Source organism: Blennius ocellaris (assembly GCF_963422515.1).
Source record: "Blennius ocellaris genome assembly, chromosome: 1".
Classification (NCBI taxonomy): domain Eukaryota; kingdom Metazoa; phylum Chordata; class Actinopteri; order Blenniiformes; family Blenniidae; genus Blennius; species Blennius ocellaris.
Window position 1 is genome coordinate 13,710,150 of NC_137650.1, and position 24,824 is coordinate 13,734,973.

Genomic DNA, 24,824 nt, shown 5'->3' on the forward strand with positions numbered 1-24,824 from the left:
CTGCTTTTACAATATGTTGTTTTTTTGTTGTTGTTGTTGACCTCTTACACTTATAAGACTTTTAAACTAAAACTTTGTTGTTTTATGAACCTCGGTGTGCTTGTGTGCTTTCGAGTTAATCAGTCTTGAGTTTAGTTTCTTGAACCACAAAAGCTGGACTCATAAATCTTCCCTCTTGTAAACAACATGTTTTTATTTGAAAACAGAGCTTTATGTTATCTTTCAGCCTGCACCACAATGCAACCTCTCTTATTAAACTGTCCTAGAAATACTCTGCCAGTCTGTTCAGGCTCCTTTGCTCCCAGTCTGCTAATTTTACCCAGGCTGACCCACTTGGTGCCTGCAGATTTCTTACTGTTGGCAGCTCTCCAAGTTAGAATGTTTCCTACACATACTGTCGATGCACACCACCTGTACCAGGAAGAACGCAGGAGAGCCGTGCATCAGGATGCAGTGATTAAAACCATAAAGGTGATTAAAAAAACGTTTTTTTAACGCTTATTGAAGGTAATAATCTCAGCTGAATTATTGAAATTGTATTACAGCCATACATTGAAAACAGTAAGTTATCTTGTTGCAAAAATGTTCCTTCTGCTATAAAAAGATCAGTGACTTATAAAGAGTATTTAAGAGAGGCAGATTCTCTCAGGATTAAAGGTTGGCAGTGGTTCACCAATCTGTGAGAAAATACAGCTATATAATATGTTACTTAATATGCATTTCATAATAATTACAAAGAAATCCCAACATTTATTTGAGGAAAGATTCTGTAGACCCAAGTGTCCCGATATATTCAAATATCTGACTTTAGCGTCAGGTAATCGATAATTATGGGAAAATGGTGAGAAGGGACCTGATGGGGAGGCGATGGACACGGTAACATATCCTGTAAAATCAAAGAGAGAAAAAGTGTGAGGATTCGACCCAGAAAGGACCATAACAGTCACAGATCTTTAATGTGAGAATGTTACATGTTTCAGTGGTAAATCCAAAGCAGTTACGAGTATGAATATTAAACAATTTGAGAAATTGAAATACTACATTTCATAGAAACAACATTATTGGTATCAGAAAATGCATGCTTGTGTAATGGAACTGCAGAAATGTGATCTTAATCACAACGTGTGGCAGTCACAAAAACAAAGTCAATGTGGCGTCACTGCCCCCACCCACACACACACACACACACACACACACACACACACACACACACACACACCCCAATGGTTTAACAAACCGTCAGTGGTACTGGAAATGTGTTTGATCAGTCACAGAGGTTACGTAAGGCCTGGCAGCTCTCACTCGGCGTCCAGCACTGCTGTCGTCATCAACTGGCAGGAAAACATTGCAACACGATGCTTATGGCTGCTTTCCTTTAGTTCCTCCCTCACTCCCTCATGAGGTTCATTCATCCTCACTGAGCATCAGGTTGTTTCTCTATGCTGACTGAAGTTCACCGTTTCAAGCACCGGATATTGCTATTTAGCCTGTTTCAGTGTTTCGGGGCAGCAACTGAAAATGCTCGACGAGTTGAAGTACAAGTCCAGATCCAGAAGCGGCGAAAAATGTAATTATTTCATAAGCAAAACTGAGCTTAAGGGATATATAGGTGGAGCATTTCAGACAGGAAATAGTTCACATACCTCAGCTCATCACCAGCCAGTCTCATCAAGGGAACAGCACAAACTGATCAAGACTGTTTGGATAACGTCTTCCAAGATATGATTCACATGGACTGACCTGTGATTTCAATGCCCTCATGTTCCCCATCTGCATACACTGCTTAAAATAAATAAATAAATACATTTTATTTGATTTTAGGAAAATCTTTCCTCATGTTCTGAGCAGTGAAACGTGGCTGCTCTCGGTTGTGACTGCAGGTGTGACACACCGGCCCTCGAGGTCGACTGCAGGGCATCACGTCACTCATACAGCACTCGGTGCTGTGCTAACAGCTTCCTGCTGAAACGAGGTGTAATCGGAGGTTGAGGTAATTCACATACGACGGTACTCTGAGTTCTGTATGTGACCCCCTGCCTCAAGCAGTTCAGTTATCTACTCATCATAAACTCAGCTACTGTTTGGCAGGATGTTGTTCCCTCATTGCTTCTAAATATAACCGGTTCCCAGCTTCAACAGCTATTATATAATTTGAATCACTCTTTCTGCTAATGTAATATCAAGCATTATTACCCAATGTTACATAACCGCCTGATTGTAATGACTGAGTGTTGTCATTGAGAATTGACTGGTACTCTGTTTTCCAGGTATCGAGACGTCTATCATTTACACAGCCACGAGCATCAATCCATTTTAAGATCTAGGTTCAAGGTCACAAAACAACATTTGCTGATTTTTAAGTATTTATAAGTATCCATCCTGATCCTTTTGTAATCTGATACTTACCTTTGCCTGCTTTATAGAGTTGCGAATTGTAAAAAAAAGAAAAGAAAGAAATCTTTTAATAATAACTTTACAGCCTCCGAAGACGTGCTTGTCCGTGACACGTGTTTGTCTTACACCTAAAATACTCTTAACACCATGCATCTGCTCTTTGGCACGCTGCATCTCTATTTTCTGTCAAAGCTGTGGTGATAATTCAATTAACACCAATCGCAAGGTGACAATGATGACTGTCACATGCTGGATATTTATTAACTGCCACTTCATCTGCTGATGGCGCAGTCAGTCAGACACATCATCGAATAACCAGTGGATCAAACCTCTTCCAACACCAAGTTCAGCACAATGTGAACAATGAATACTGGAGGAGAATAATCCACATAAAAACTGTCTAAACACTAGCTAATCAATGTTGTGTTTCATTATTTCTTAGTTGCACTTCACCTGCCACTGTTACATTTCCCCCCATCCTGTTTTTATCTTTACTTCTCTACAAATTAAAGCTCAGTGTCAAACAACCACTTGAGTTCCTATCTATAGGGAGTTGCCAATACTTTGTTCCATTATTATTGCACATATTCTTCCATCTTCTTCAGAAATGTTGAATGAGGACATGTAGTGTGAATGTAAATCATAAATGTTAAGACAACATGCAGTAGATTCCTATAACATTGTACTTCTTAAAGTCTTATTCAACATTATTAAATGTGGAGTTTACCCCACCTTTCATTCAGTTTTAGCAGTGGCGGAACTCCTGATTGTGATGACAATCAATCCATTTGTCTATAGATTGATGGATGGACATAAAGTCTTGGGATTAAATTTTTCCCCCCTAACAGTTTAAGCATTCATGAGTGTGTTTAAGCGATGAAGAGGCGTGTGACTTTTCTGATATCACAGACCACAGTCGTCATGTGCACTTATTTTCAGTTCCGTATGAAACCTATTAGATATTTTTGGTCGAAAATGAAAGTTTGTCCTTGGGTTCATGGTTTGACCCTCATTTAGGCTTGTGCACGTGTCAAAGTGCACGTGGGAAGACTTTCAGGCCCATTTGTTCTCTGGTGGCGATCCCCTTAAATGACAGCAGTCACCATTGATGTGTGAGCGTGTACAAAATGGTTGAGGCTGAGCGAGTGAAGTCCTTTCGGCGTTGCGGTTATACAGCACAAGATACGTCTCATTTTTGGTCCTGGATTGACTCACAACGTCTCCTGCTTGGTTGCACCTCAATCTTTAACTTGCTGGTACAGTTGCTGAAAGGATAGAGTTGAGTGCACTGCATGGACATAAACTGTTAAAGCACTCATACTCACATTGTGGTATGTTTTCCTGTCTTCATCGAAGATCTTCAATCTCATAATCATTTCATTTCGGAATGAGTTGTGGAATGTAGCAAGCAAGATATGTAGTATGTTGACAGGTGGACAGCTGGAATGTGGTGGAAATGCAGCAAGTGATCAACATGTAGGGTCCTGAAAGCCGATCTTTCCTTTGTAAAACGCCAGCTCAGTCGACTGACCTACAAACACCAAATGTACAGTACTTCCTAACTGGCCGGCTGCCCTAAATCTTTCAGTATTAGTCCACTATTTGCACTCACAGAATTTTAATCCTCTCATCAGGGGAATGGTGTCAAAGTCTCTTTCCTCTGTTTGGCCCACATAAAGCCATGCAGGGTGAGTAATGCTGCCACTGCTGCTCAGGCAGTGAATGTCCTCAGATTGTATAAAAAAAAAAAAAGCACTTTGATTATTACTGGCCTTATTTACGCGTCAATATTTTCAAGAGAAATTGCGAAACTTTGGTTGCGTTTTGTGTGTCTGCTCACCCGACACCAGTGCTCGCAGCCACTGAAGATGCAACTATTTGAGAACTGCTTTGCCAAAATCGATTCTCACACGCAGCTACTGTACATGCTCACCACGGCTGTAGTAGATAGTTCTTCTGCATATGCACGAGTAGATGGACAGTAATTTTGCCTCCAGAGTGTCACGACTCCCAGTCCGTGTTCTCCTGGGACTTAGTTGGTTTATAATGAAATAAGATCAGACTAGACATTTAATTTCTTCAGAACTATTTTCTTCTGAAGTCGTTTGTTTGGCTTTTTTTTCCCCCATCGTATTTATTGTAGAATGAAAACAAGCATCACGTTGATGTGCGATGATAAACTGAGAAGAGTTGTGGAATGCTCTAAAGTTCACAGGAGATCTCTGAAGTCTGAAAGAGCTGCTTGAATTCAGACTGAAGAACCTTGTCGGTTTCGATTAAACAACCTTTAATGAGAGAGCCACTAAAGTTTATGATGAACTAAGAGGTGTGTTCAAACTGAAAAGAGATAGAGAGAGGGATCGGTGCCAGTTTCAGTTATTTGTTTCAGGAAATTCCTCTGTGATTCACTGAGCTTATCTTTATACAAACGGCACACTGACAGGTTGTGAGGATGATATCATGCTGCGTGAAACACAACGCACCACAGATGAGTGAATAATGGACCAACTGCTGGGAAGTGCTCTTGCCTTTACTCTGGCTGCATTTAATGTCAAGTAGAAACCAGTCAGGGGAAAACCGTCTCGCACGGCCGAACAATCAGTGACTCATCACGAAGTGGCAACTTTCAAAGAGAGAGGGTGAACAAATCCAGTTCTGTGGATTGATTGGGTCTGATTACAAAGAGGCATTTCTCTATTGGACTGTAGTTAATTCACCTGAACATCTTACATTATTGAAAACTATAGAACTATTATATACCAGCACACTGTGCTTTTATTCTCAGTTACTGAGATACAAAACTACGGCTCTGCATAACAAACCCTTTTAGAACTCAGACTTAGAAAGTTCTAAAAAGTCCCAGGATTGTTTTGACACAATAACATGACCTTAACTTCTACATAGTTAGTCCTTCACTTGTTAGTTGATCAATAGCATGTTTTAAAGTATGAATAAAACATATTTAATGTATTGGATCTTTATTTTTTCAGAAATTAATGATTTTGAGTTAAGTGTTTTTACTTTACCAGCTGTCAGACAACTTGTCAGACTGAAATCCGTCTCATGTGGCTTCTGAGACCCATTAATGCTTCAGCCAACAGCTAATGTAAACTAAAGGTCCTATTTACACGACAATGTTTCAAGCAAAAACTCATTGTTGTTGCATTTTTATTTCAGAAAAGTTAATTGCATTTACACAGCAACGTTTTGAAAACAATGCATAACAATTGCAGAAACACAGAATAGGATGTAGTTAGCATGCCAGGCCACGAGTTGGTGCTGTTGATTGTGGATTTTCTCACGAATGGGCAGAAGAACTGTTTACTACGGCTGTGGTGAACGTGCGTAGTTGCAGGGTTTCAGAAAAGTTGCATGCAATATTACATTTCACCTTATTCAAGTAACAATGTAAAATTTTGCAAAGTTTGATAATTTCCTGACATTACAGCTGGTTTATTTATAGAACTTGGTTTTGCAAACACTCCAGGAATCAATAATAATAATAAAAAAAAGGATGTATCAAACTGTTTTCTTTCCCGTAAAGGTATCTTGGTATTCCTCACTTTTGTAGGCTTTTTATATATATTTTTGTGTGTGTGTGTCTACAGCTCCTCAGTGAGAAGATCAGCGGGGCTGAGGGGACGAAGCTCGATGAAGACTTCATGGAGATGGAAAGGGTGAGTTCAGTCTGTCACAGAAAGCATTCATGCAGCTGTTTCTCTCTCTCCGCAGCCTTCCCAACACTTTTATGGATAATCTTAGGAGATGGATGAGAATAAATGGTAATCTAGTTAGGTCTCTTATAACATTTGTATTTAGCCATCTAACTCGGAAAGTTTGTTTCATGACTCTTGTTTCCTGTGATCGTGCAGCGTCTGAACAAGATGAATTTTTCACTCATCCATTTCATCAGTGTGGACGACAGTAACCACCTTTGTTTCTCGACTCTGGGGAAATTAAAGGGTTTTTACGGAAGGTTTTAAATCGGGAAGGCAAAAACCTTTGTAAAACACAGGCTTTGAGTTAAGGACACAATCAGATGTAGTGATCCAAAGATGCACAATCTAAAAAAAAATGTCTGCTTGTGTCTTTATGTTGCGCTTAATTTAAACAAATCTGCTATATGTACATAGTGCGATATAAGACAGGCCCTCTTTGTTGGTGTGTTTGAAAGCCTCAGACTAACAATTTTGTTGGCGCCTGCATTGTTTTAGGTGCAAAAGAACTTGTGTCCATCTTTCCCCCTGTGGGTCATATTGGTCTTAGAAAGTGTTGCGGTCAGGCCCATTAGAGGAGCATCGCCAGGCTGAGGTAACAGATAGCCACTTACCAACCGAAGCCAGGTTTGAAATGAGTGGCATCATCTATCCATTCATCTTCTCTACCTGCTTTATCAGAGGCGCTGGAGAGTAAGAGGCTCTGATCTTACATGAGACGTATTCTGGAGAGACGCGCAGTAATGAGAGTGTGCAGGAGGATGAGAAGAAGTGCAACAAGCCCACAGGCTCCTTTGGGACTGTTCCATTTGACGGTATACCCCGGAGAACCTTCAGGTTGGAGGAGAGATGGTTGTTCTGAGAGCATTCAGGGATCTTGATCAAGCCACAGAAGCCCTGTAAATATTTCACGCTTCTACATCACCCTCCTGTTTTACCCTGTTGAACCTCTTGTAGTTTTCTTTGTTCAGGTGGTGGCAGGTCGTCCACGAATTCTGAGGTTGGTGGTTCGATCCCTGGTGAATGAGAAATGAACACCTCACTCACAACTGCTGTGTAGGTGTGTGTGAATGTGTGTAAGACGGTTCACACTGCTAACACAGAGACGCACAGTCGTCAGGAGCATTTCCTTGTAAAAAAACAAAAAACAAAACCCAGGGAGACATAATACACAGGAATCAGACTGGCAGCAATTTAAAAAGTTTAAAACAATTTTATTGGATTATTCTTACAAGAAGAGACAATGTCACAGTACAACCTTTGCGTGTTGGTCCTGGAGTTTGTCGAACTCTGAAGTCAGACGCCTTCTTAAGGGCTGAACTGTTTTGAGAGACGTCCACCTGCTTCCTGCATTGAAGGACACAGTCCTGAGACGGGTCGTCCTTGAACACAGACTGCAACATTGCACATCACTCTTTATGAGAGAAAACAAGACTTCCCGGACAACAACTAAAGCCAATTTAAACCTTGTTTACACGACAACGTTTCAAGTGAAAACGCATCGTTTTTACATTTTTGTTTCAGGAGAGTTTCGCGTTACCCAGCGGTGTCTGTTTACACTGAAACAATAGAAATGCGAAAAACAGTGTTGTGTTCATGTTGGGCCACTAGTGGGGGCAGTTTTGATGTAATGAAATCTACATGCACACGCAGAGAATGGTAAACATTAAAGCTTCTTTAATCTGTCGTTGGTCTCCGTTTTGGTCCACTCAGTATCTATTGATTGTAGGAAGGAAAGTTGTGTTTTCCTCCGTTGCCACAGAGATGTAACAAAAGTGTTTTCCCAAAGTTGCATTTTCAGTGCCTCCGAGCACCATTGTCTTTTAAACAGACACCCAAAACACAACAAAGGTTTGAGTTTTCACTTGAAAATGTTGCATAAACTTGGCATTAGATCCAATGTTATGAGGCCTACGAGACATTTTTTTGGCCCATGGATGAAAAACTGTACGAGGCGAGAGTACTAAACCTCGGCATCACTGTGCCACAAACCTGAATGTGTTTCATCTACACGTTGGAAGTATTTGATCCAGATTCCTAACTGTGAGCTTTCTGTTCTCCCTCAGAAAATCGAAGTGACCAACAAGTCGGTGTTTGACCTCTTGTCCAAGACGACGGAATACCTTCAGCCCAATCCAGGTTAACGACAAAAAACGCCGCGGGACATTTTCCTCATCTCTACCACTGTAGGCTAATCTGAAAGAACGTGTTGGTCCTCTGTAGCTTCTCGAGCCAAACTGAACATGCTGAACACGGTGTCGAAGATCCGGGGGCAGGTGAAGACCACCGGATACCCTCAGACTGAAGGCCTCCTGGGAGACTGCATGCTGCGCTACGGCCACGAGCTCGGCGACGCCTCGGTGTTCGGTACCAGAGCGCAGAACTCCACAGAGATTACAGATTACCCACACCCAAACATACAACACTTTGTTTTTGTTTGTTTTTTTAATAAACAATGATTCTGGTAGTAATTGCTTCATACTAAGGCTGTGCACACAGGAGGTGATAGAAACCAGATGTCACAGGGTAATGATAAATCGAGTAGAAAAAGTGAATTAATCTTTTTGTTTTCACAAATGTCTTGGCACTGCATCGGATACTGTAGGTGTATAATCTGTTGCTTAACTTTTAAATGTATTTTTACAATTACGAAACAGTTTTAAAGGAAAATATGCAGCTTTTCCACACTTAGAGCATTTATTGCCGCAAAACCTTGTCGCAACAAAGAATTCAACATGCACAGCTTCCTGACTTTTTCTGCCACGTTTAAGACACGTACGTACCAATTTCACATAACTAAAAGGACAGAAACTGCTTCATCAGTAATGGCTTTAGGTTTAACCGATGCACAGATTAAATCTGTCATTTGTCTTGTGAAACTTTAAAAACATAGGAATTTTTCAAAAAGGTATTCACAGTAGTAATGTTTAAAAGTGCTCGAACACTTGTAGCAGGTTGACCCTCACATGAGTGACGTGCCTTTCTAATGAATCCGTGCACAAACGAAAGAGAAAAATCTGCCACCAGTCTGTGGCAAACATTAAAAATTACGAAATGGTTTCAAAACAAATATTAACAGAGGTGAAATGGGTGAGTTTGTCTTTGCAGTAGCTAAAAACCACATTCAATGAAACGGATTCTCAGAAATACTAATGTGTCACTTCTTGTGACCCAAGCTGTTTATTCATCAACATGTGGGTCAGCAGCTACATCGTGGACTAGAACCAGTATAATGGTTTATTTATAAATTAGTTACACTAATGATACGGCGATTAAATGACTTGCACTGACAGTTGAAAGACCTAAGTCACATGTATAGAAAATGAGCTGATAACTCTTCCTTCAAGGCCAAAGCTTTGTTTAAGTTCAATGTCCCCTTCAAATCATTAGCTGTTACTTAAAGCTTCGTTTTTACGTCACTGACAGTGTTGGAACTTTAATAATGCTGAAAGAAATATCAATAAAGTAGCAGCAATGGTTAAAAAGTATCATCAAATTACCTGCGTCAGGCACACAGAATCATATTTGTTAAATCCAGCTTTTAGGCAGTTTCGTTTGTTTGTCTTCCTGCTAAAATGTGTTGAAACACATTTTAAAACCCGACTCCACACGCTGAAAATTAAACTGAGAAGTGATGAAGGTTGGAATTCTGGACCAATCAGAAGTGTGCATGCTGCTCATGCTTGTGTTGGTTTTCCCTGTCTCCCAGGCGCCGCTCTGGTGGACATGGGTGAGGCCATGAGGCAGATGGCAGACGTGAAGGACTCTCTGGACATTAACGTCAAACAAAACTTTATCGACCCCCTGCAGAATCTCCAGGACAAAGAACTCAAAGAGATCACGGTACATTCTAACTGTTGCTGTAACAACACACACACACACACACACACACACACACACACACACACACACACACACACACACACACACACACACACACACACACACACACACACACACACACACACACACACTAAGGCAACTGAGGAGCAGATATTATAAGAGTATCTTTTCTTTTGCTCCTTTTCATTCAGAATGTATTGAATGTGAAGTTTTATTGCAAAGACTTTGTTTGTTTATTCTTAATTAATTTGTTTATTTATTTATTGCTTTTGAATGAAATAAAGAATTACAAACAAACATCGCTGCCAGATCATCTCAGAAAAATTAGATTACAGATTCTCTTTAAAATCTTTAAAAAATAATACAAATACAATGTAATTCTCTTGCTACTGTGCAGGTCAGACTGATGAACGATTCATTCATAAAGTTTAGCTGAAGTTAGTAGAGGATGATGCTCTATAATCTGCATGTTAGCATTCCTTGGGAAAAAACAACAGCTCATCAATAGATAGTTCTTAAAAGGTTATATTGGGGAGAAGAAAGAACAAAACATGTGAGATAAACTTCCAACATACAGTCATCACTATTATAATACAGATTAATGTTAAAATGGCCAGACTGAGTTGACAAAACTAAGGTAATAAGTAATAATAGACCATTTAGACTTCATAAGTATCTGATCCACAATTGCAAACTAGGAATGAGTTACTAAAAGATTACTATTACAAAAGATGTGGCATGAGATTATTTTCATTATTTACGGCACTGTTAATACACATATGTTCAAATCATTTGCTATTATGAGTGTCGGTGGGAAAGAAAAGATTCTCTTGGAAAAGATTTTTGAGCTAATTAACACTCTGCCGTGCCTTCAGTCTGAGAGTGATGTGTCTGTGAAACAGTCTGTCAAATTAGAAAAAGAGATAACACATTCCCGTAATCATCATACCCGAACAAATCCGTATAAATGAGTAAAGACCTGCTTTGAGACAGAAAGTTCAACATAAAGGCTGTGCATGACTGGAAATTACACAAGTCCAGCTTGTACGGTCGTGCACTGGACTTTACACTGGAAACCTAAAAGGGTTTTTTCTTGGCACTCTTTGAAGAAGGACATTATGTTGTAAAGTGTCACTAATCAACCTGATTCAGATCATTTTCTGCTCATGTGGAACCTCTGATTTGAAGAATATTGATTTAGAGCCGTGACGATTGTCAGCCTATACTTTGGTGTTTTTTCACTGCATTTTAAAAACATTTTTCAGTGGAAATTATGAAAAAAGGCACTAAGTTTATTGTACATATAATACAGATGAATTAATATTGGAATAAGTGTCTAAATTGCAAGGCAAGATTTATGGGTTTTCTTTCAATGTTTCCTATCGATCCCAACAGATACAACCAATAACCGTTTCAAGTGTAAATCACAGGAGATATAATGCAGATGGGGATCTGGTCTCAATCAGATATTTCTCTAACATGTTCCGGTTATTTGCAGCACCATTTGAAAAAATTGGAGGGCCGCCGATTAGACTTCGACTACAAGAAGAAGCGTCAGGGGAAAATCCCGGACGAGGAGATCCGGCAGGCCGTGGAGAAGTTCGAGGAAAGCAAAGATCTGGCCCAGCGGAGCATGTTCTACTTCTTGGAGAACGATGTAAGAGCGCAAGGCGGACGCACTGAAGCGGGACAGAGCTGGAGAAAGTGATTTGTATTTAAAATGGATTATTTGGCATTATTAACAGCATGTGAAGGTAAAAGCCGAGCAGCACAATATATTTCATGCAGTATTTGCGTGTAGATTTTCAGTATTTACTTCCCCAGAGTGCCATTTGAGAAAGGGTTGGAGTTTTTCTTAAAAAAATGAGCAAAAAGAGTATTCATTTAAAGTTGAATTCATACTTGGTTCATTGAAACAAACGTTTTCAGAACCAGAGGGAAAATCATTGTGTCAAATATAATGAAGACACAGGTTTCATGTCTGAGGGCGTAACAGGATGCATGAAAGACCTGTGGGTGTGCCTGTGAATGCTTCTCATCACCCGGCGCCCTTGAAGCCATCGCTATAACCATCTTTTAATGCAGTGATTCCCAACCGTTTTCTTGGTCAGTAGCCTTGTTACGGGCCAAGTGGGCAGCCGCCCAGAGGGCAAACTCAACAGGGACGCACCGTGTACCTGCTCAGAAACGTCTTGTGACTCCGCCCCCTGTCTGCACAGACAGCTGGCAGCTCCTGCAGTTAAAACCAGACCAACATCGCGGCTCGGACACAAAATTTCTCTTTTATTACTAAAACGCCTCAGAGAAATATATTTCTGAGAACAAATAAGTTGTGCAGTTGAAAACTTAAAACGCAGCTTCATAGCTGACAGCTTTGAGTGATGCGTTCAGGTGCATCACGTAAGTCCCCCTTCTAAAATGCTAATGAGCTGCGGGGCTCCTACAGTAGCAACATGATTAAAATATGACTGATACATTCTGTATTATCTCTGAGGATAAAGTCTTTTTACAAAAACACTTCAGTGTAAAAACACTGTCACATTGTGAGTTTACCTTTGTGTTATACTGAAGGTTGGAGGTTCATGTTAAACACACCTGTATCTTTTCAATATTCGAAAAGTTGGAAATTGGTCAAATTGTCATTTATCCCTCCTGAGCCAGTCTGTCGCCCACCGTGCAGGATGATAACGATTTTTTTCTATATCTTTAAATGAATACACTTCTGATGCTAATACTAGGTAGTTTTGTGACATAAATGAAATAAATGCTGTCTCACTTATTTGTAACAGAAAAAAAATGTTGCTCTCTTAAAGTCTTTGGCTCCATGGCGGTTGGACTCCCTGTTTGGGAATCATTGTTATTAGTGTAATACACACCTGCAAGACCATCATTCAACCAAGAAGAAAGACTTCTTAATGTGAGAGTTTCACTCCAGCTGCTTTCTTTTCGATTTTAGAATGGTTTTGTCTAATTTTCTTTTTTCTGCCTGCTGGTAAACAAAAGCATGAATCACTTTCCCAGAGGAGGATTTTATAAATAATCCAGGAGAAGGAGGTGAGATCTCTCCTTCTCCTCTATCATATTGCACCATGGATCTAAAATGGACAAGATCTAAGCTATTGATCATAACTCCCATAAAATCACAACTCCTTAATTTGACAATTGTCAACTTCATACAGCAAATTGAAAAATATTAAAAACCTCTTATGTTTGGAACTGAAACTGCAGATGCCAAAGCAGTGAACGATCTACCTGATGTTTTCACCTGCTGTAATAATTCACCAAATAGCAGTTTTCTTTGAAAGTTCACAAGATGTGCGAGGAAATAAGAGATCTGCTCTCTGTGAAGTGGGAAGTTAAAATATGTGCGCTCATGCGCCGGGGTTGTCCGCAGGTGGAGCAGGTGAGCCAGCTGTCGGCGCTGATCGAGGCCGCGTTGGAGTACCACAGGCAGTCCAGTGAAATCCTGGAGGAGCTCAGCGGGAAGCTGCAGAAGAGGTAAGAAAGCTGCTCCGCTGCACTCAGCCTCACACTTCACTTCACCGGAGGTAATTACCGCGCAGCAGGCGTCCTCCCTGGCACCGGCTTCAGACTCCAGGGTTCAAATGGTCTTCTCAGCGGTTGTTGATGCTGCAGCTTCGTACAAAAAGCCCCCCCCCCACCCAAAAAAAAACAAAACACGGGATCTTTGTCGCTATTGTGATGCATGAAGCTTGCACATTGGTATATCCATATATGTAATTATACATTTAGATATATTTCTAGTACATGTCACAGAAACCTCAAAAGATTTGTTGCAGGAAATTTTGTACTGTTTTTTCCTCCTTGATTACATGAAACATACATTATTGTATTTCCAGCACTACATTTATTAAGGAAAGAACGTATAAATTCCTGCCTTTGTTTTCCTATGATCTCTGCATCTATATCACCTCGTCATCTCAACATGTCTCGAAAGCAGGGGTGGACATCTAATTAGAAAAACTGTTGTTGAGGGCCGAGGCGTCACTTGACTTGAGTTTGGTTCAATGATAATTATTTTTAAACTTTTTTTTTTTTTTTTATCAACCATATTTTTCTCCACTGTGTCTCCAATTTTATGATGTGGGAAATGTGGTCCACGGGGCTTTATGATGCCCAGTTCTGCGCTAAATGAATGAAGCTGTCATGGCTTTGAATTATTGATGTGTCCTTTTCCTCGCCTGCCTCAGGATATCCACCGCCAGCAGCCGGCCCAAGAGAGAATTCAAGCCCAAGTCCATCCGGAGCAGCATGGAGACCCTGGACAACGGCCAGCGTAACGGCCTGTCCTACAGCTCCTCCATCAAGTCCACCGGTACGACTCGCTCGTGTCTGTCTGGGTCTGACTGCTGCCACTCTTGTCTTCATGTGCATTTCACTGTAAGCTTCATCTTCACAGTTTGCTTTGAGTTCCAGTGTTTTCCTTCTGTTGTCCTTTCAGATACGCAGATCAACAACACAGTCAATGGCAAAAGTAGGTGTTCCGTTATATACAGGGTTCAGCTTGAAGGCTCAAAATCTCCAATTGTTTTCCTGCTTGCACTAATATTTCTAATGAGTGCATAGGTAAAAGAGTGCCATGATAACCTTTCATTTAAACTTTAAAGTTGTTGTTTTTTTCATCTTGGGGCACAGAGAATACAAAACCAAACAATTGCTACTGAAAATGACAACAATATCAACATAAAGCCAATTTTAATGAAACCTTCCAGTGCAAGATACAGTGAAATGTCCAAAAAAACGTCTCCTATGGCTGTTGCATTATGGGTGTTTTTTACAAACTCACCCTGACAGCATGGCTATGAGACTTATGCTAATTTGCTGTATTTCATGGCAGCATCACTGATATCTGTGCTTCAGGTCTCAGTGTTTTGTTCATGAAGAACTGTGTTGAAAAAAGGTCAAAGTTTTCTTTGAAATGTTCAGTTTTCCTGGAGCTTTGGCAGGTCATATTACAGGACAGCTTTGGCCCCCGGGCCTCATGTTTGACACCCCTGCTATGAAGCGAATCCTCTCAGTCACGGCTTTCAGCACATCAGTCTATGAAAGTGACTCGTTTCCTCAAGTCTGTTGTCTTCAGCTTTTATTGAACCACAAACTCACATTGAACAACTCAACTAATAACTGAGGATTTCACCTGTGAGGATTATTTCCAGAGTTAATTATTAGTGTAAAAGTGTGACAAATACAAGCTGGCCCATCTGCTGCTTTAGTTTCTCTCCCTATTTTCCACCCTTATAAAAGGCTTTATTCAATTTATAATATACTTCCTCATTTGTTGTTTTTGTACCTGTTGACTCTTTTCTTCTTTATTTCATGGATCATCGGCCCAAAAATACATATTATTATTAATGTTTTCATATCAAAAGCCAGACTAAACTCTACCTGTGAAACAGCAGTAATTGTCTTAAGACTCATCCTGCACTAAACACTGATTTCAATTCCTCCATTTAATAGGAACATTAAATTTTATTTCAAAGAGGATAGTATCTTTAGTATGATCGCTCGCCATCTAACACACTTTCATCTGCTTGTTTGGTCCTCCTGTTGTCACAGTGATACAGATGTCGGGTTATTTCTACGCACATTGCTGATGATGTGGCAGCATTAATATTATTCACACTGCACATCTAATCCTGCAACACACCAGATCACGTTTTGATCATGTCTTGTTTATTTAAAAAAAAAAAAAAAGAAGTGTCTGTCCTCTGCTGGTGAGCTCCACACTCTGCAGGTTTCTTGTTTGTTTTTTTTCATTTTAATTTGTGTTTTTGTTTGTGTTGCCGTGTGCTCAACTTCATCCTCATGTTTCTTTACATCTCATCCAGCTGATCATATCACCTCAGTGCCACTGTCATGGCCCGAGAGCCCCACTTCCAATGGCAATATTCACCGTGAGTATCTCCAACACTGACGCAGCCTGAACCCTGAACAGTTGATCGTTGTGTGTTTTCAGCACAAAGCTGCTGTGAACAACACTCAAAACTGTGGATTAATCATTGGAATATTTTTCTCTATGACTTTTTACTTGATCATACAAAATAGTTGGTGCGGGACGAATACGTTAAAAGTATTTTACCAATGACATCTGGTGTTCTGTCACGTTTTGCATTATTGAGTAGTTTTCTCAACTGAAATCAGCTTTTAAAATGGTCCCGTTTTATTCATTTTCTCTCCATCTTTGACTGTTTGAGGGGAAGACAAGTTTTTCACAAAATCTCAGACATGACGGGCACAATCACACCAAAACGAAAAAAAGGGGAAAACACTTAATGTTTCTGCATCACTTGTGTTGATAAAAGTTTATTTGTTTGTCTAATTCATAAACCCACTGGCTTTAATGCTGTTGTGGTCATTTTTTCCTTTAACTCAGACTCGCTGATGATGATTTATTATGTATTATGTAACTGCCATACATTCTGTTCACCACCTGTTGTATTCATGCAAACAGGTGTAAAGTGCCTTTTACACCAGCAGGGGGCAATAAAGTATAGTTATCTTGCCCTTCCCAGTCAGTTTTCAGCTCCTTTCCTCCTCAAAGCCAGCTGTTTTTGTCAGAATCAAATGAATTAGATTAGATCAAATTGGCTGTACATTAATTTAGTGGTTTGCACGCCACTGAGTGATTATCTCGTGTTGAAATCCCAGTCCAAAACATGTATTTAAGGGTAATTTGTACTTCTAAACATGCAGTAGTGTAAGCATGAGTGTGTGTAATTTGTGTTTACGCTGTGGTGAAGTGATGGTTTGCCCATACTCAGCCCTAACACAATATAAAAACAAAAGTGGAATAGAAGATGAATGAATGAAATAAAAAGCAGATTTGAAAAAGCAAACTTACCAGGCTTGCGGAATTGTCACACATTCTGACACCCGCATCAAATAAGAGTTTTAGTACCAAACCTTTGATACAACTTGGACTTAGTTGTCAGCTTTGGTTATGTTGGTGGTTTTGTGTATATACGTCATCATTTACACAAGAACGATTCGAGTGAAAACGTATTGTTTTGGTGTTTTCTTTTCAGAAAAGTTTCATGTTTCAATGGCAACGTTTTTTTTAAAAACAATATCTCTTTACACGGAAATGGCTGAAAACAATGTCGTTTTCATGTTGGGCCACGAGAGGGTGCTGGTGGTCGTTTTTGTAATGAGAACACACACACACACACACACACACACACACACACACACACACACACACACACACACACACACACACACACACACACACACACACACACACACACACACACACACACACACACACACACACACACACACACACACACACACACACACACACACACACACGTGCAGCCACTCTGGAAGCCGGTACTGTTGTTATTGTTGATCTGCTTGCACATAGAAGCATAGGACAGAATAACTGTTGACTATGGCCATGGTGCACATGGGCAGTAGCAGCGTTTCTGAAAAGTTGCACTTTCCTGTGTCTACACAGAAATGGAGCAATTTCCAAAACTTCCACCTTTTTGAAAAAGTTCCAGTGGCTCTGAGCACCGTTGTCATGGAAACAGAGCAAGTTGCATTAAAGATTTGGCACCGAAACTTCCAATATTTGATCGGGTGTTTGAATGTTTGGAAGTGGAAAAATGATTAAAAGAGCCACACCATTCAATCGGTGAACTGTGTCTGTGTGCAGAGTCGGAGGTGTTGGACCAGCCGTGCTGCCGCTCCCTCTACGACTTCGAGCCGGAGAACGAGGGCGAGCTGGGCTTCAAAGAGGGCGACGTCATCATCCTCACCAACCAGATAGACGACAACTGGTATGAGGGCATGATCAACGGCGAGTCCGGCTTCTTCCCCATCAACTACGTGACGGTCATTGTCCCCCTGCCCCAGTGAAGACTCCCTCGGATCAACACAGAGCTAAAAAAAAAACCCAAACAAACATGTCTGTCTTCTGGTCTACAAGCCGAGTCAGCGAGGTGGTGGTCTTTTTTCCTCTCCCGGTCGACATCAGATAAACCTGGCTGGCTGCATAGTTTTCTGTTTATTTTCTATTTATGAACCTGAAGCCAACTGAAACCCAAGCCATTAAGCGGGACGCCGCGCCCGGCTGGGCCGCTCCGGTCCTCCAGGTCTGACCGAGGTGAAGGTGTGGGGCTACTTCCCTCCCAGCCTGCTCTCACCAAGATGTCCACCTGCTTTTATCCCTCCTGCACACAAACCTTCGCTCAAAGTTTTTTTTTTTTTTTTTAAGAATTCTTCTTTATATCGTCACATTTCAGTTGAAGTCCTTTACTGCATTTCAAGGTGTTCTGTCTAATTGGAACACAACTCTTCTTTTAGTTTTAGCAATGAAATTGTCAGTTTCGGGTTTGTGAAGGTTTTTTGTTTTGTTTTTTGCCCAAAAATGGCACAAAAAGGTGCTTTTCTTTACTTTTCGTTACCTTTTCTTTTTCTTTTTTTGAAAGACGGTGTCTTTCCTCAGAGCGATAAAGAGCATTATAATGAAAACAATTTAGTATGTGCACATTTTAGAAATCTGAAGATTCTGCTGAATTAGATGTCATTTATCCAGCTTAAGGTGCGTCAATAACAACTGGTGTCACTCAACTCCAACCTACAAGACATACTGCATGTAGCACCGCAGCGTTAGCTTAGCAGCCATTGTTTGCAAGTGACTACAAACGGCAGTAATTCGAAGTGATGTCTGTGGGTTAAAGTGATTTATTTAACCATCATTTCAGCCATGTGTCGGCTAATGTGGGTTATCGATCTGCATGTTTTCAGTTTCCTGATGTCTTGTGAATTCTCCCAACTTTGAAAAAGGATTTTCCAATCACGAAAGCACAAGAAAGACAAGAATATGACAAATTCTCTAAATTGTTCAAATTGAAGTATGAAAAGAGATCATATAAAGAAAAAAACTCTGCTCTTGTGACAAAGTGTTCAAAAAGATCTTTCCACTAGCATTTGATGTTCTTTGTTATAATTCAAACACCTGTGTGGGTTTTCAGTGTTTGTGGTGCCTTGTGAAGCTTTCACAACCAATCTTTTTCATCTGCTTTGGGTGGTTCGACTTTAACGTTTGGCTTCATTTCTGTTAAACTGAGGTGGGAAACATTGCAACATCCTTCAGAACAGTTGTTGATCGGTCATGAAACACCATCAGCCATATAGAGACGTAGAATTACTAAACGCAGGAACCTTGAAAATGAGAGAAACTGACAGTTTTCAAGATCAGCTCTTGGAATCAGAAAGTATCTCATTCTGGGTTTTCTTTTGTACAAATGTTATTTTAACTGCTCAGTGGCTCGGGCCCTTCAATGGGCTCTTTGGGGCCTCCCCAATGGGGGCCCTGGACCTGGACCCCAGATTGGGAATCATTGGGTTGGATGGTTATTGAACATATGAACCTGTGAAGTCTCGATCAGCTCTTTAAACTGGGCCGCCATCTTGTAGGCTTGTTTTTTTTTTTTTTGGATTAGGTGCAGGGAGTTAAAACTCTGCACTGGAGTGTTCTACTGTCTGGATCCAAAATACTAAATGAATGAAAGCATTGCTTTATCATGGTTTTTTGTTATATCCTTTGACCAAGTGGCCAAGTCAAAATGGCTCATTGTTCTCACATGTTTATCATGTGGATCTCACAGAGTCGGTTAAATCCAAGATTTGAAAAAACAAACTCTGATGTGGAAGTCTCATTCAGCTCCGCCATTTTCCTGTGTTCCTTCAGTTAACACAGTTTAAAGAAATTCATTGGATAACCACTTTGTCTGACTGATGGTGTTTCTGTACAAAGATACTTAACGTATGTTTCAGAAATGATCCCAACGACAAAAACAACACTCGAGTCCTACAAAGCTGAATTATTTAGAATATGAAACATGTGATCATGTTTTCTACGCAGATGATCTGTTTCTGTTTATTTGGGATTTGGTTTTGTTTTTTTGTTGTTGTTGTTGTTTTTTTTTATTTCAACATTTCATGTTTGTGATCGGTGACAGTTGAAAGTCAGCAGCACTTGAAATGTTCACTTTTTCCTTGGACCACAGCGGACGGTCTGTGACTCAGACGGTCGCGACGATGTCGTGTGTCGGTCCATGACTCGGACGGGCTGTTGTCTGTGATTGGAATGGACTGCAACCGAGTCGGTCTCCCACTCGGGGGAGTCTGTGACTTGGACAGTCTTCGCCAAAATGTTTCACTGGGTTTTTGTTTTTTATCCTCGGGTGTTTTGTTCTTTCGTTTCCAAATTGAGCCTGTTTGCAAAACCCAGATTTGTGAGGAGCTGAATGTCTCTCTGTGTTTACATGCTCTGACCTTTGACCTGAAAACAGGGATCGCTGCCTTGTCCTCCTGCAACCACATGAAAGTGCTTCTTGAACTGTCGCCTGTATTGCACTGAAGCTTTAGAGTCTAATTGTCACACACGTTTACAGACACTCAAATTTTTTCTTTCTTCCGTCTGTGATGTATTTTTTTCCCTCTTTCCCAGCGTGCACTTTGTGTTATTGCCTACGGGGTTTGAATCACTACTATAGCAGAAATATAAAGTGTGAAAATGAACCAGTAGATTTCTATAACCGCAGATATTTGTGTTGTGCTATGATGAATCCACTATATAGAGTACTGTGGCGTAGTTTGGCGGAAAAATGGCTGTATCACAATATAAATCAAAAGTATATGATTCTGTTAACTTGTGAGCTATTTCAACTAGCTGGTGATGAGCAGTAAGTAGCCTTGTGGCCCAGAGCTTTAAAGCACTCAGTAGTCTGGATTAGATTAATCCAAGACCCCACAAACCGGCGAAAAGCTGCGAATTACCATAAAGAGGGAGAGGTGGAAAGAAACAAGAAATACATATTGATTTATATGTTTCATAGCTTCATTCCAGGATAAAGTCCATCAAAAGAAAAAACAGGACCAACGACACGATCATGTCTTACTTAGAAAGTGAGGTTTTATTTTAAGAATCCATGATCAATCTGCAGAAAAAGAATTGTTTGATAGATTAAAATGAGTTTGAGGAGGAAATCCTCTTCTAATAAGTGTCACAGCCACTTCAGCTTCCTGCTTCAGGACATTTGAGGTGTTTCTATGTTCTTTCTAAACACGGATGAAAAGTCGAGAAAGAAACAGAGTGAATGTAACTGATATCTCTTGATCAGAAATTCAATCTGCAGCCTCAATTTAATACCAGCTGGATACACGTGAACCTTATGTTGTTTTTTGAGGCTCGGAACCCACTAAAAGTTGTATCATCTTTGCGCGCCTTTTCAATTATGTGAACATTCAATGGAATGGAAATCTGAGAAAAAGACATGATTGAAATAAATAAAAGGAAAATAAAAAGGCTAAGGATAAAAATGTAAAGGCATCCATTGAGATAGTCTAAAAGTATAAGGTTCTCATGTTGTATTTAACTGTTGCACTGTTATAGCTTTATCATTGTTTTGGTTTTTTGGTATAAATTTGAATTAACAATAACAACAAACGTCATCTTGAATTGCACCTAAGGATCATGGGAAATGTCATGTTTGCTGTGTCCTTAATGCCAAAATGAAGAAACATAGATTTCTTTTCTGTCCACAATGAGTCACTGTTAGATTAATACATATTATTACTGTCTTACGTTTCTGATCTGAGTATTGTCATATTTATCTTCGATTCAAATGGAAATGCAGGAAAAACTTCTACAATCAAACATTCCCCCTTTTTTTTTTCGGTGAGTATGTGAGGTATTTTTTTATGACATGAAGTGGATAGCTGCTGAATCCAAAGTCAGAATGGGCAACCTGATTTTCTTTTCTTGTGATAAAAAGAGAGAAGTGGAGTGAATGTACCAAATAAGTTTGCCTCACTGTTCTACTTTGTGTTTTTTATTGAACAGTTTTCAAAACTTTCTCTCGGGAAATCCAGCTGTTAATGAGTCCCCGACAATATGAAGAGACAAAACTCTTGTTATCGACTCAATGGATCTTCCTCTTAATGTACACTGGTTTAGTTTCACATTTTATCATGTGACCAACTTCACTTTATTTAAAATAGAGAGAATAAGAATAATGCATTGTATGCTCAATGTTAGCTTGCAGCTGCTTAGTTGTTCAAGAAATTGCATGATGATTTTTTTTGTTTGTTTGTTTGTTTGTTTTTTAAAGATTGTTATGCTAGAATGTGTACCCTGATGATCACAGTCCCTGAGGAATGCGTTTGACAAAGTTTGGTTTTGCCGTTCGGCTTCACGAAAGACACATGAAAGACTGTATTTGAACTACACACTGACTGTCTTGATTTAGTTTACAGATTAAGGACTGAAAGAACAATGAACCCGTGTCAACCAGTCCTCTCTGCACTTGGTTTCACTGTTTGAACGGACGACTGACCGTGAGACACTAAATTAAGATCTCTCTCTCTCTCTCTCTCTCTCTTTCTCTCTCTCTCTCTCTCTCTCTCTCTCAACATTGTACCTCTGTTTTTTACCTTTGCAGTTTCCTCCTCAGTATTTGTTTTACACCCCACGTCTCTGCAAAGGAAAGTGGCTGCGCGGTTCTGTGTTTTTATTTCTTTTTCAGTAGCATAATTTATGCAAAAGGTGTTTTATAGATGTTGTAAATAATTATAATGATAAATATATTGCGTAAATAAATGAGAAGGAAATATTGAATTGGTGTTCAGCCTTGTGTTTTACATCATCATTATATATTACATCATCTATATGTTCACAAAACCAAAAGGTTACCACCAAGTATTTCTGCAATCTCAACATAGTCAATTTTAATGGTGAATTATTTTGCAATATACAGTGAAATATTCAATAACCTGTTGAGTTATGCATGTATTATAACTCCCTTGACAGCAAGGCTTAGCTTGATAGCAACACCATCTTTCATGGCAGCATCACCAATACCTCAGCTCCGTGTTTGTGTTGTGTTGTGTCTGCTAGTGGTAAGTTTGTTGATTAAAAAATAATCAATGTTATCCCTGAAAGTTTTACAATTTGTTTTTACTGGGCCAGATTAGAGCTTCTTGCGGTGAAGCTTTGGTTCGTGGGTCTTCTGTTTAATACCCCTCCTGTCTTACATATTACATCCACCTTTTCCTCATATAAATAGTGCAAAAAATAAGAGATGTGTTAAACCTCCAGTGTGCAACTCGGCACAACAAGATGTTTGACGTCGGTTGTATCAAGACAGCTGTTGTAGAAGTTCTTGTAGAATTTAGTAGCAGTTTTTACTGGAACCCCTGCTGAAGGAATATCTTTAATTAAGTGGAAGCACAGTGATTTCATCCTGATTTATTTCTACTGTAAACATAAGCAGCACTCTACCTCCAACGTGCCTAAAGTAAATACAATAGAACAATATCACACATCAGTATCATTAAACCTCTCCAGAGTCTCAGATTAAATCCAGACCTCAGCGCTCCTCTGCTTGGACCCTCTGCTCTCCCTCTTCATCTTCAGAGGCTGGCTTTCACCTTTTTGGCTCTCATGTCCATTTGTAAACCCTGTTCTGGTCACTCTGACCTCCTCGATCTCCCTCATCCTCTCACAGTTAAGCGCACATGTCCAGTCGGGCTGGTGACCCACCACCAGGTCCAAAGTGGGCAGAGATGTCGTGCTGGTTACTTCCCTGTAGCCTAGCGATGATGAGAGAGAAGGGCTATCTGCTGGGAAGGTTTCGTAGCCCTTCATACCTGCACACCCTGCCCAGGTTGCCCTCTCCCGCAGCCTCACCACCTGACGGATCTTCTTCCAGCCCAGGTGGTTGAGCTCCAGCAGGTTGAGCAGGATGCAGAAAACCCCAACGCAGAACATAAAGAGCAGGAAGATGGTCTTTTCCGTGGGCCTGGAGACGTAGCAGTCCACCGGCTGGCTGCATGGGGACGAGGTACAGAGGAAGTGAACCGGCACCTGGAAGCCAAACAGCTTCCACTGGGCCAGGACGAAGCCCACCTCCAGGACGGCCCGTAAACACACGTGGAGGACGTAACATTTGGATAGAACTCCTCCGGAAACGACCTGTCCGGGTGCACTCCCCTCCCTGAACGTACAAGCTCTGGCCTGGCTCAGTGAGGCGATGTTGTTGGGGTCTTCCCTCTGGAGGCTCTGGGCGGCGACGCCCTCAAATACGTCTGCCAGACTGTGGCCCAGGTGCTTGTGGGAGCGGATGGAACAGCTGTCGGAGTCGCAGCTTCGATCGTAAGCCGCCTGTCCGCCATCTCGCGCTGCGTCTGGGCCTCCCTGCCCCGCGACGTCGCCCGCTGCCTGCCCCGGCCTCTGGTTGGTGTTTTGCGGAAGCTTGGACAAGTTGTGCCACGTGTAGATGATGAAGCAGAGTGACGGCGTGGAGACACTGATGATGTGGAAGACCCAGAAGCGAGGCTGCGAGATGGGCGCGAAGGCATCGTAGCAGACGGTGGAGCAGCCCGGCTGCAGCGTGTTGCACACAAACATCTCCTGCTCGTCGGTGTACACGTCCTCGGTCGCCACGGCGACGATGAGCAGCCGGAAGATGACCATGACGGTGAGCCACAGGCGGCCGATCATGGTGGAGTGCTGGTGGACGGCGTCCAGGAGCCGTTTGAGCAGAGTCCACTCTGTCATGGCGGCCTGTGGCTGCCGGCTGCCTCGAGGAGCGACGATCTGCCTGGAGTAGAGCAGTCTGCCCTGAACCGGTCCACCTCGGCTTCTCTCGCCAACCCACTCCTCTTCACCTTCTTATTTGGTTTTAGAGATTTTTTCTCGTCATTTCAGAGAGACTTTCCAAATAAGAGCACCGACCGTTCATAACTGAAGTCTGTACGCAGCCTCCTCTATGCCTGAATGCTGGCCAGCCCTCAAAACCAGCGGAGTCGTCGCAACATAGAGCCACCCATCTTTCA

At 41.0% G+C, this 24,824-nt stretch overlaps 2 protein-coding genes across 6 annotated transcripts in view; one reads left to right on the top strand and one right to left on the bottom strand.

Moving 5' to 3' along the window:
• The window catches only part of sh3gl3a (SH3-domain GRB2-like 3a), a gene marked incomplete at both ends in the record, with an annotated part of 31,041 nt that extends 13,204 nt beyond the window's left edge, over positions 1 to 17,837 (top strand). Inside the window, 10 exons of one of the 5 annotated variants that reach the window (XM_080520987.1) lie at positions 6,003 to 6,071; positions 8,177 to 8,249; positions 8,334 to 8,477; positions 9,820 to 9,953; positions 11,452 to 11,610; positions 13,348 to 13,451; positions 14,165 to 14,289; positions 14,416 to 14,484; positions 15,803 to 15,868; positions 17,635 to 17,837. In XM_080520987.1, coding sequence (XP_080377113.1) covers positions 6,003 to 6,071; positions 8,177 to 8,249; positions 8,334 to 8,477; positions 9,820 to 9,953; positions 11,452 to 11,610; positions 13,348 to 13,451; positions 14,165 to 14,289; positions 14,416 to 14,484; positions 15,803 to 15,868; positions 17,635 to 17,837 — 1,146 coding nt within the window. The remainder of the gene's footprint in view (positions 1 to 6,002; positions 6,072 to 8,176; positions 8,250 to 8,333; positions 8,478 to 9,819; positions 9,954 to 11,451; positions 11,611 to 13,347; positions 13,452 to 14,164; positions 14,290 to 14,415; positions 14,485 to 15,802; positions 15,869 to 17,634) is intronic. The other 4 variants (XM_080520988.1, XM_080520989.1, XM_080520990.1 and 1 more) reach the window with 4 other exon arrangements.
• Positions 17,838 to 23,343: 5,506 nt separating this feature from the next.
• Positions 23,344 to 24,546, bottom strand: gjd6 (gap junction protein delta 6; the record flags this gene model as incomplete). Its single annotated transcript, XM_080520975.1, has 1 exon — positions 23,344 to 24,546. The coding sequence occupies one exon, from the start codon at positions 24,544 to 24,546 to the stop codon at positions 23,344 to 23,346; it is 1,203 nt and encodes a 400-aa protein (XP_080377101.1).
• Between the last annotated feature and the right edge of the window lie 278 nt (positions 24,547 to 24,824).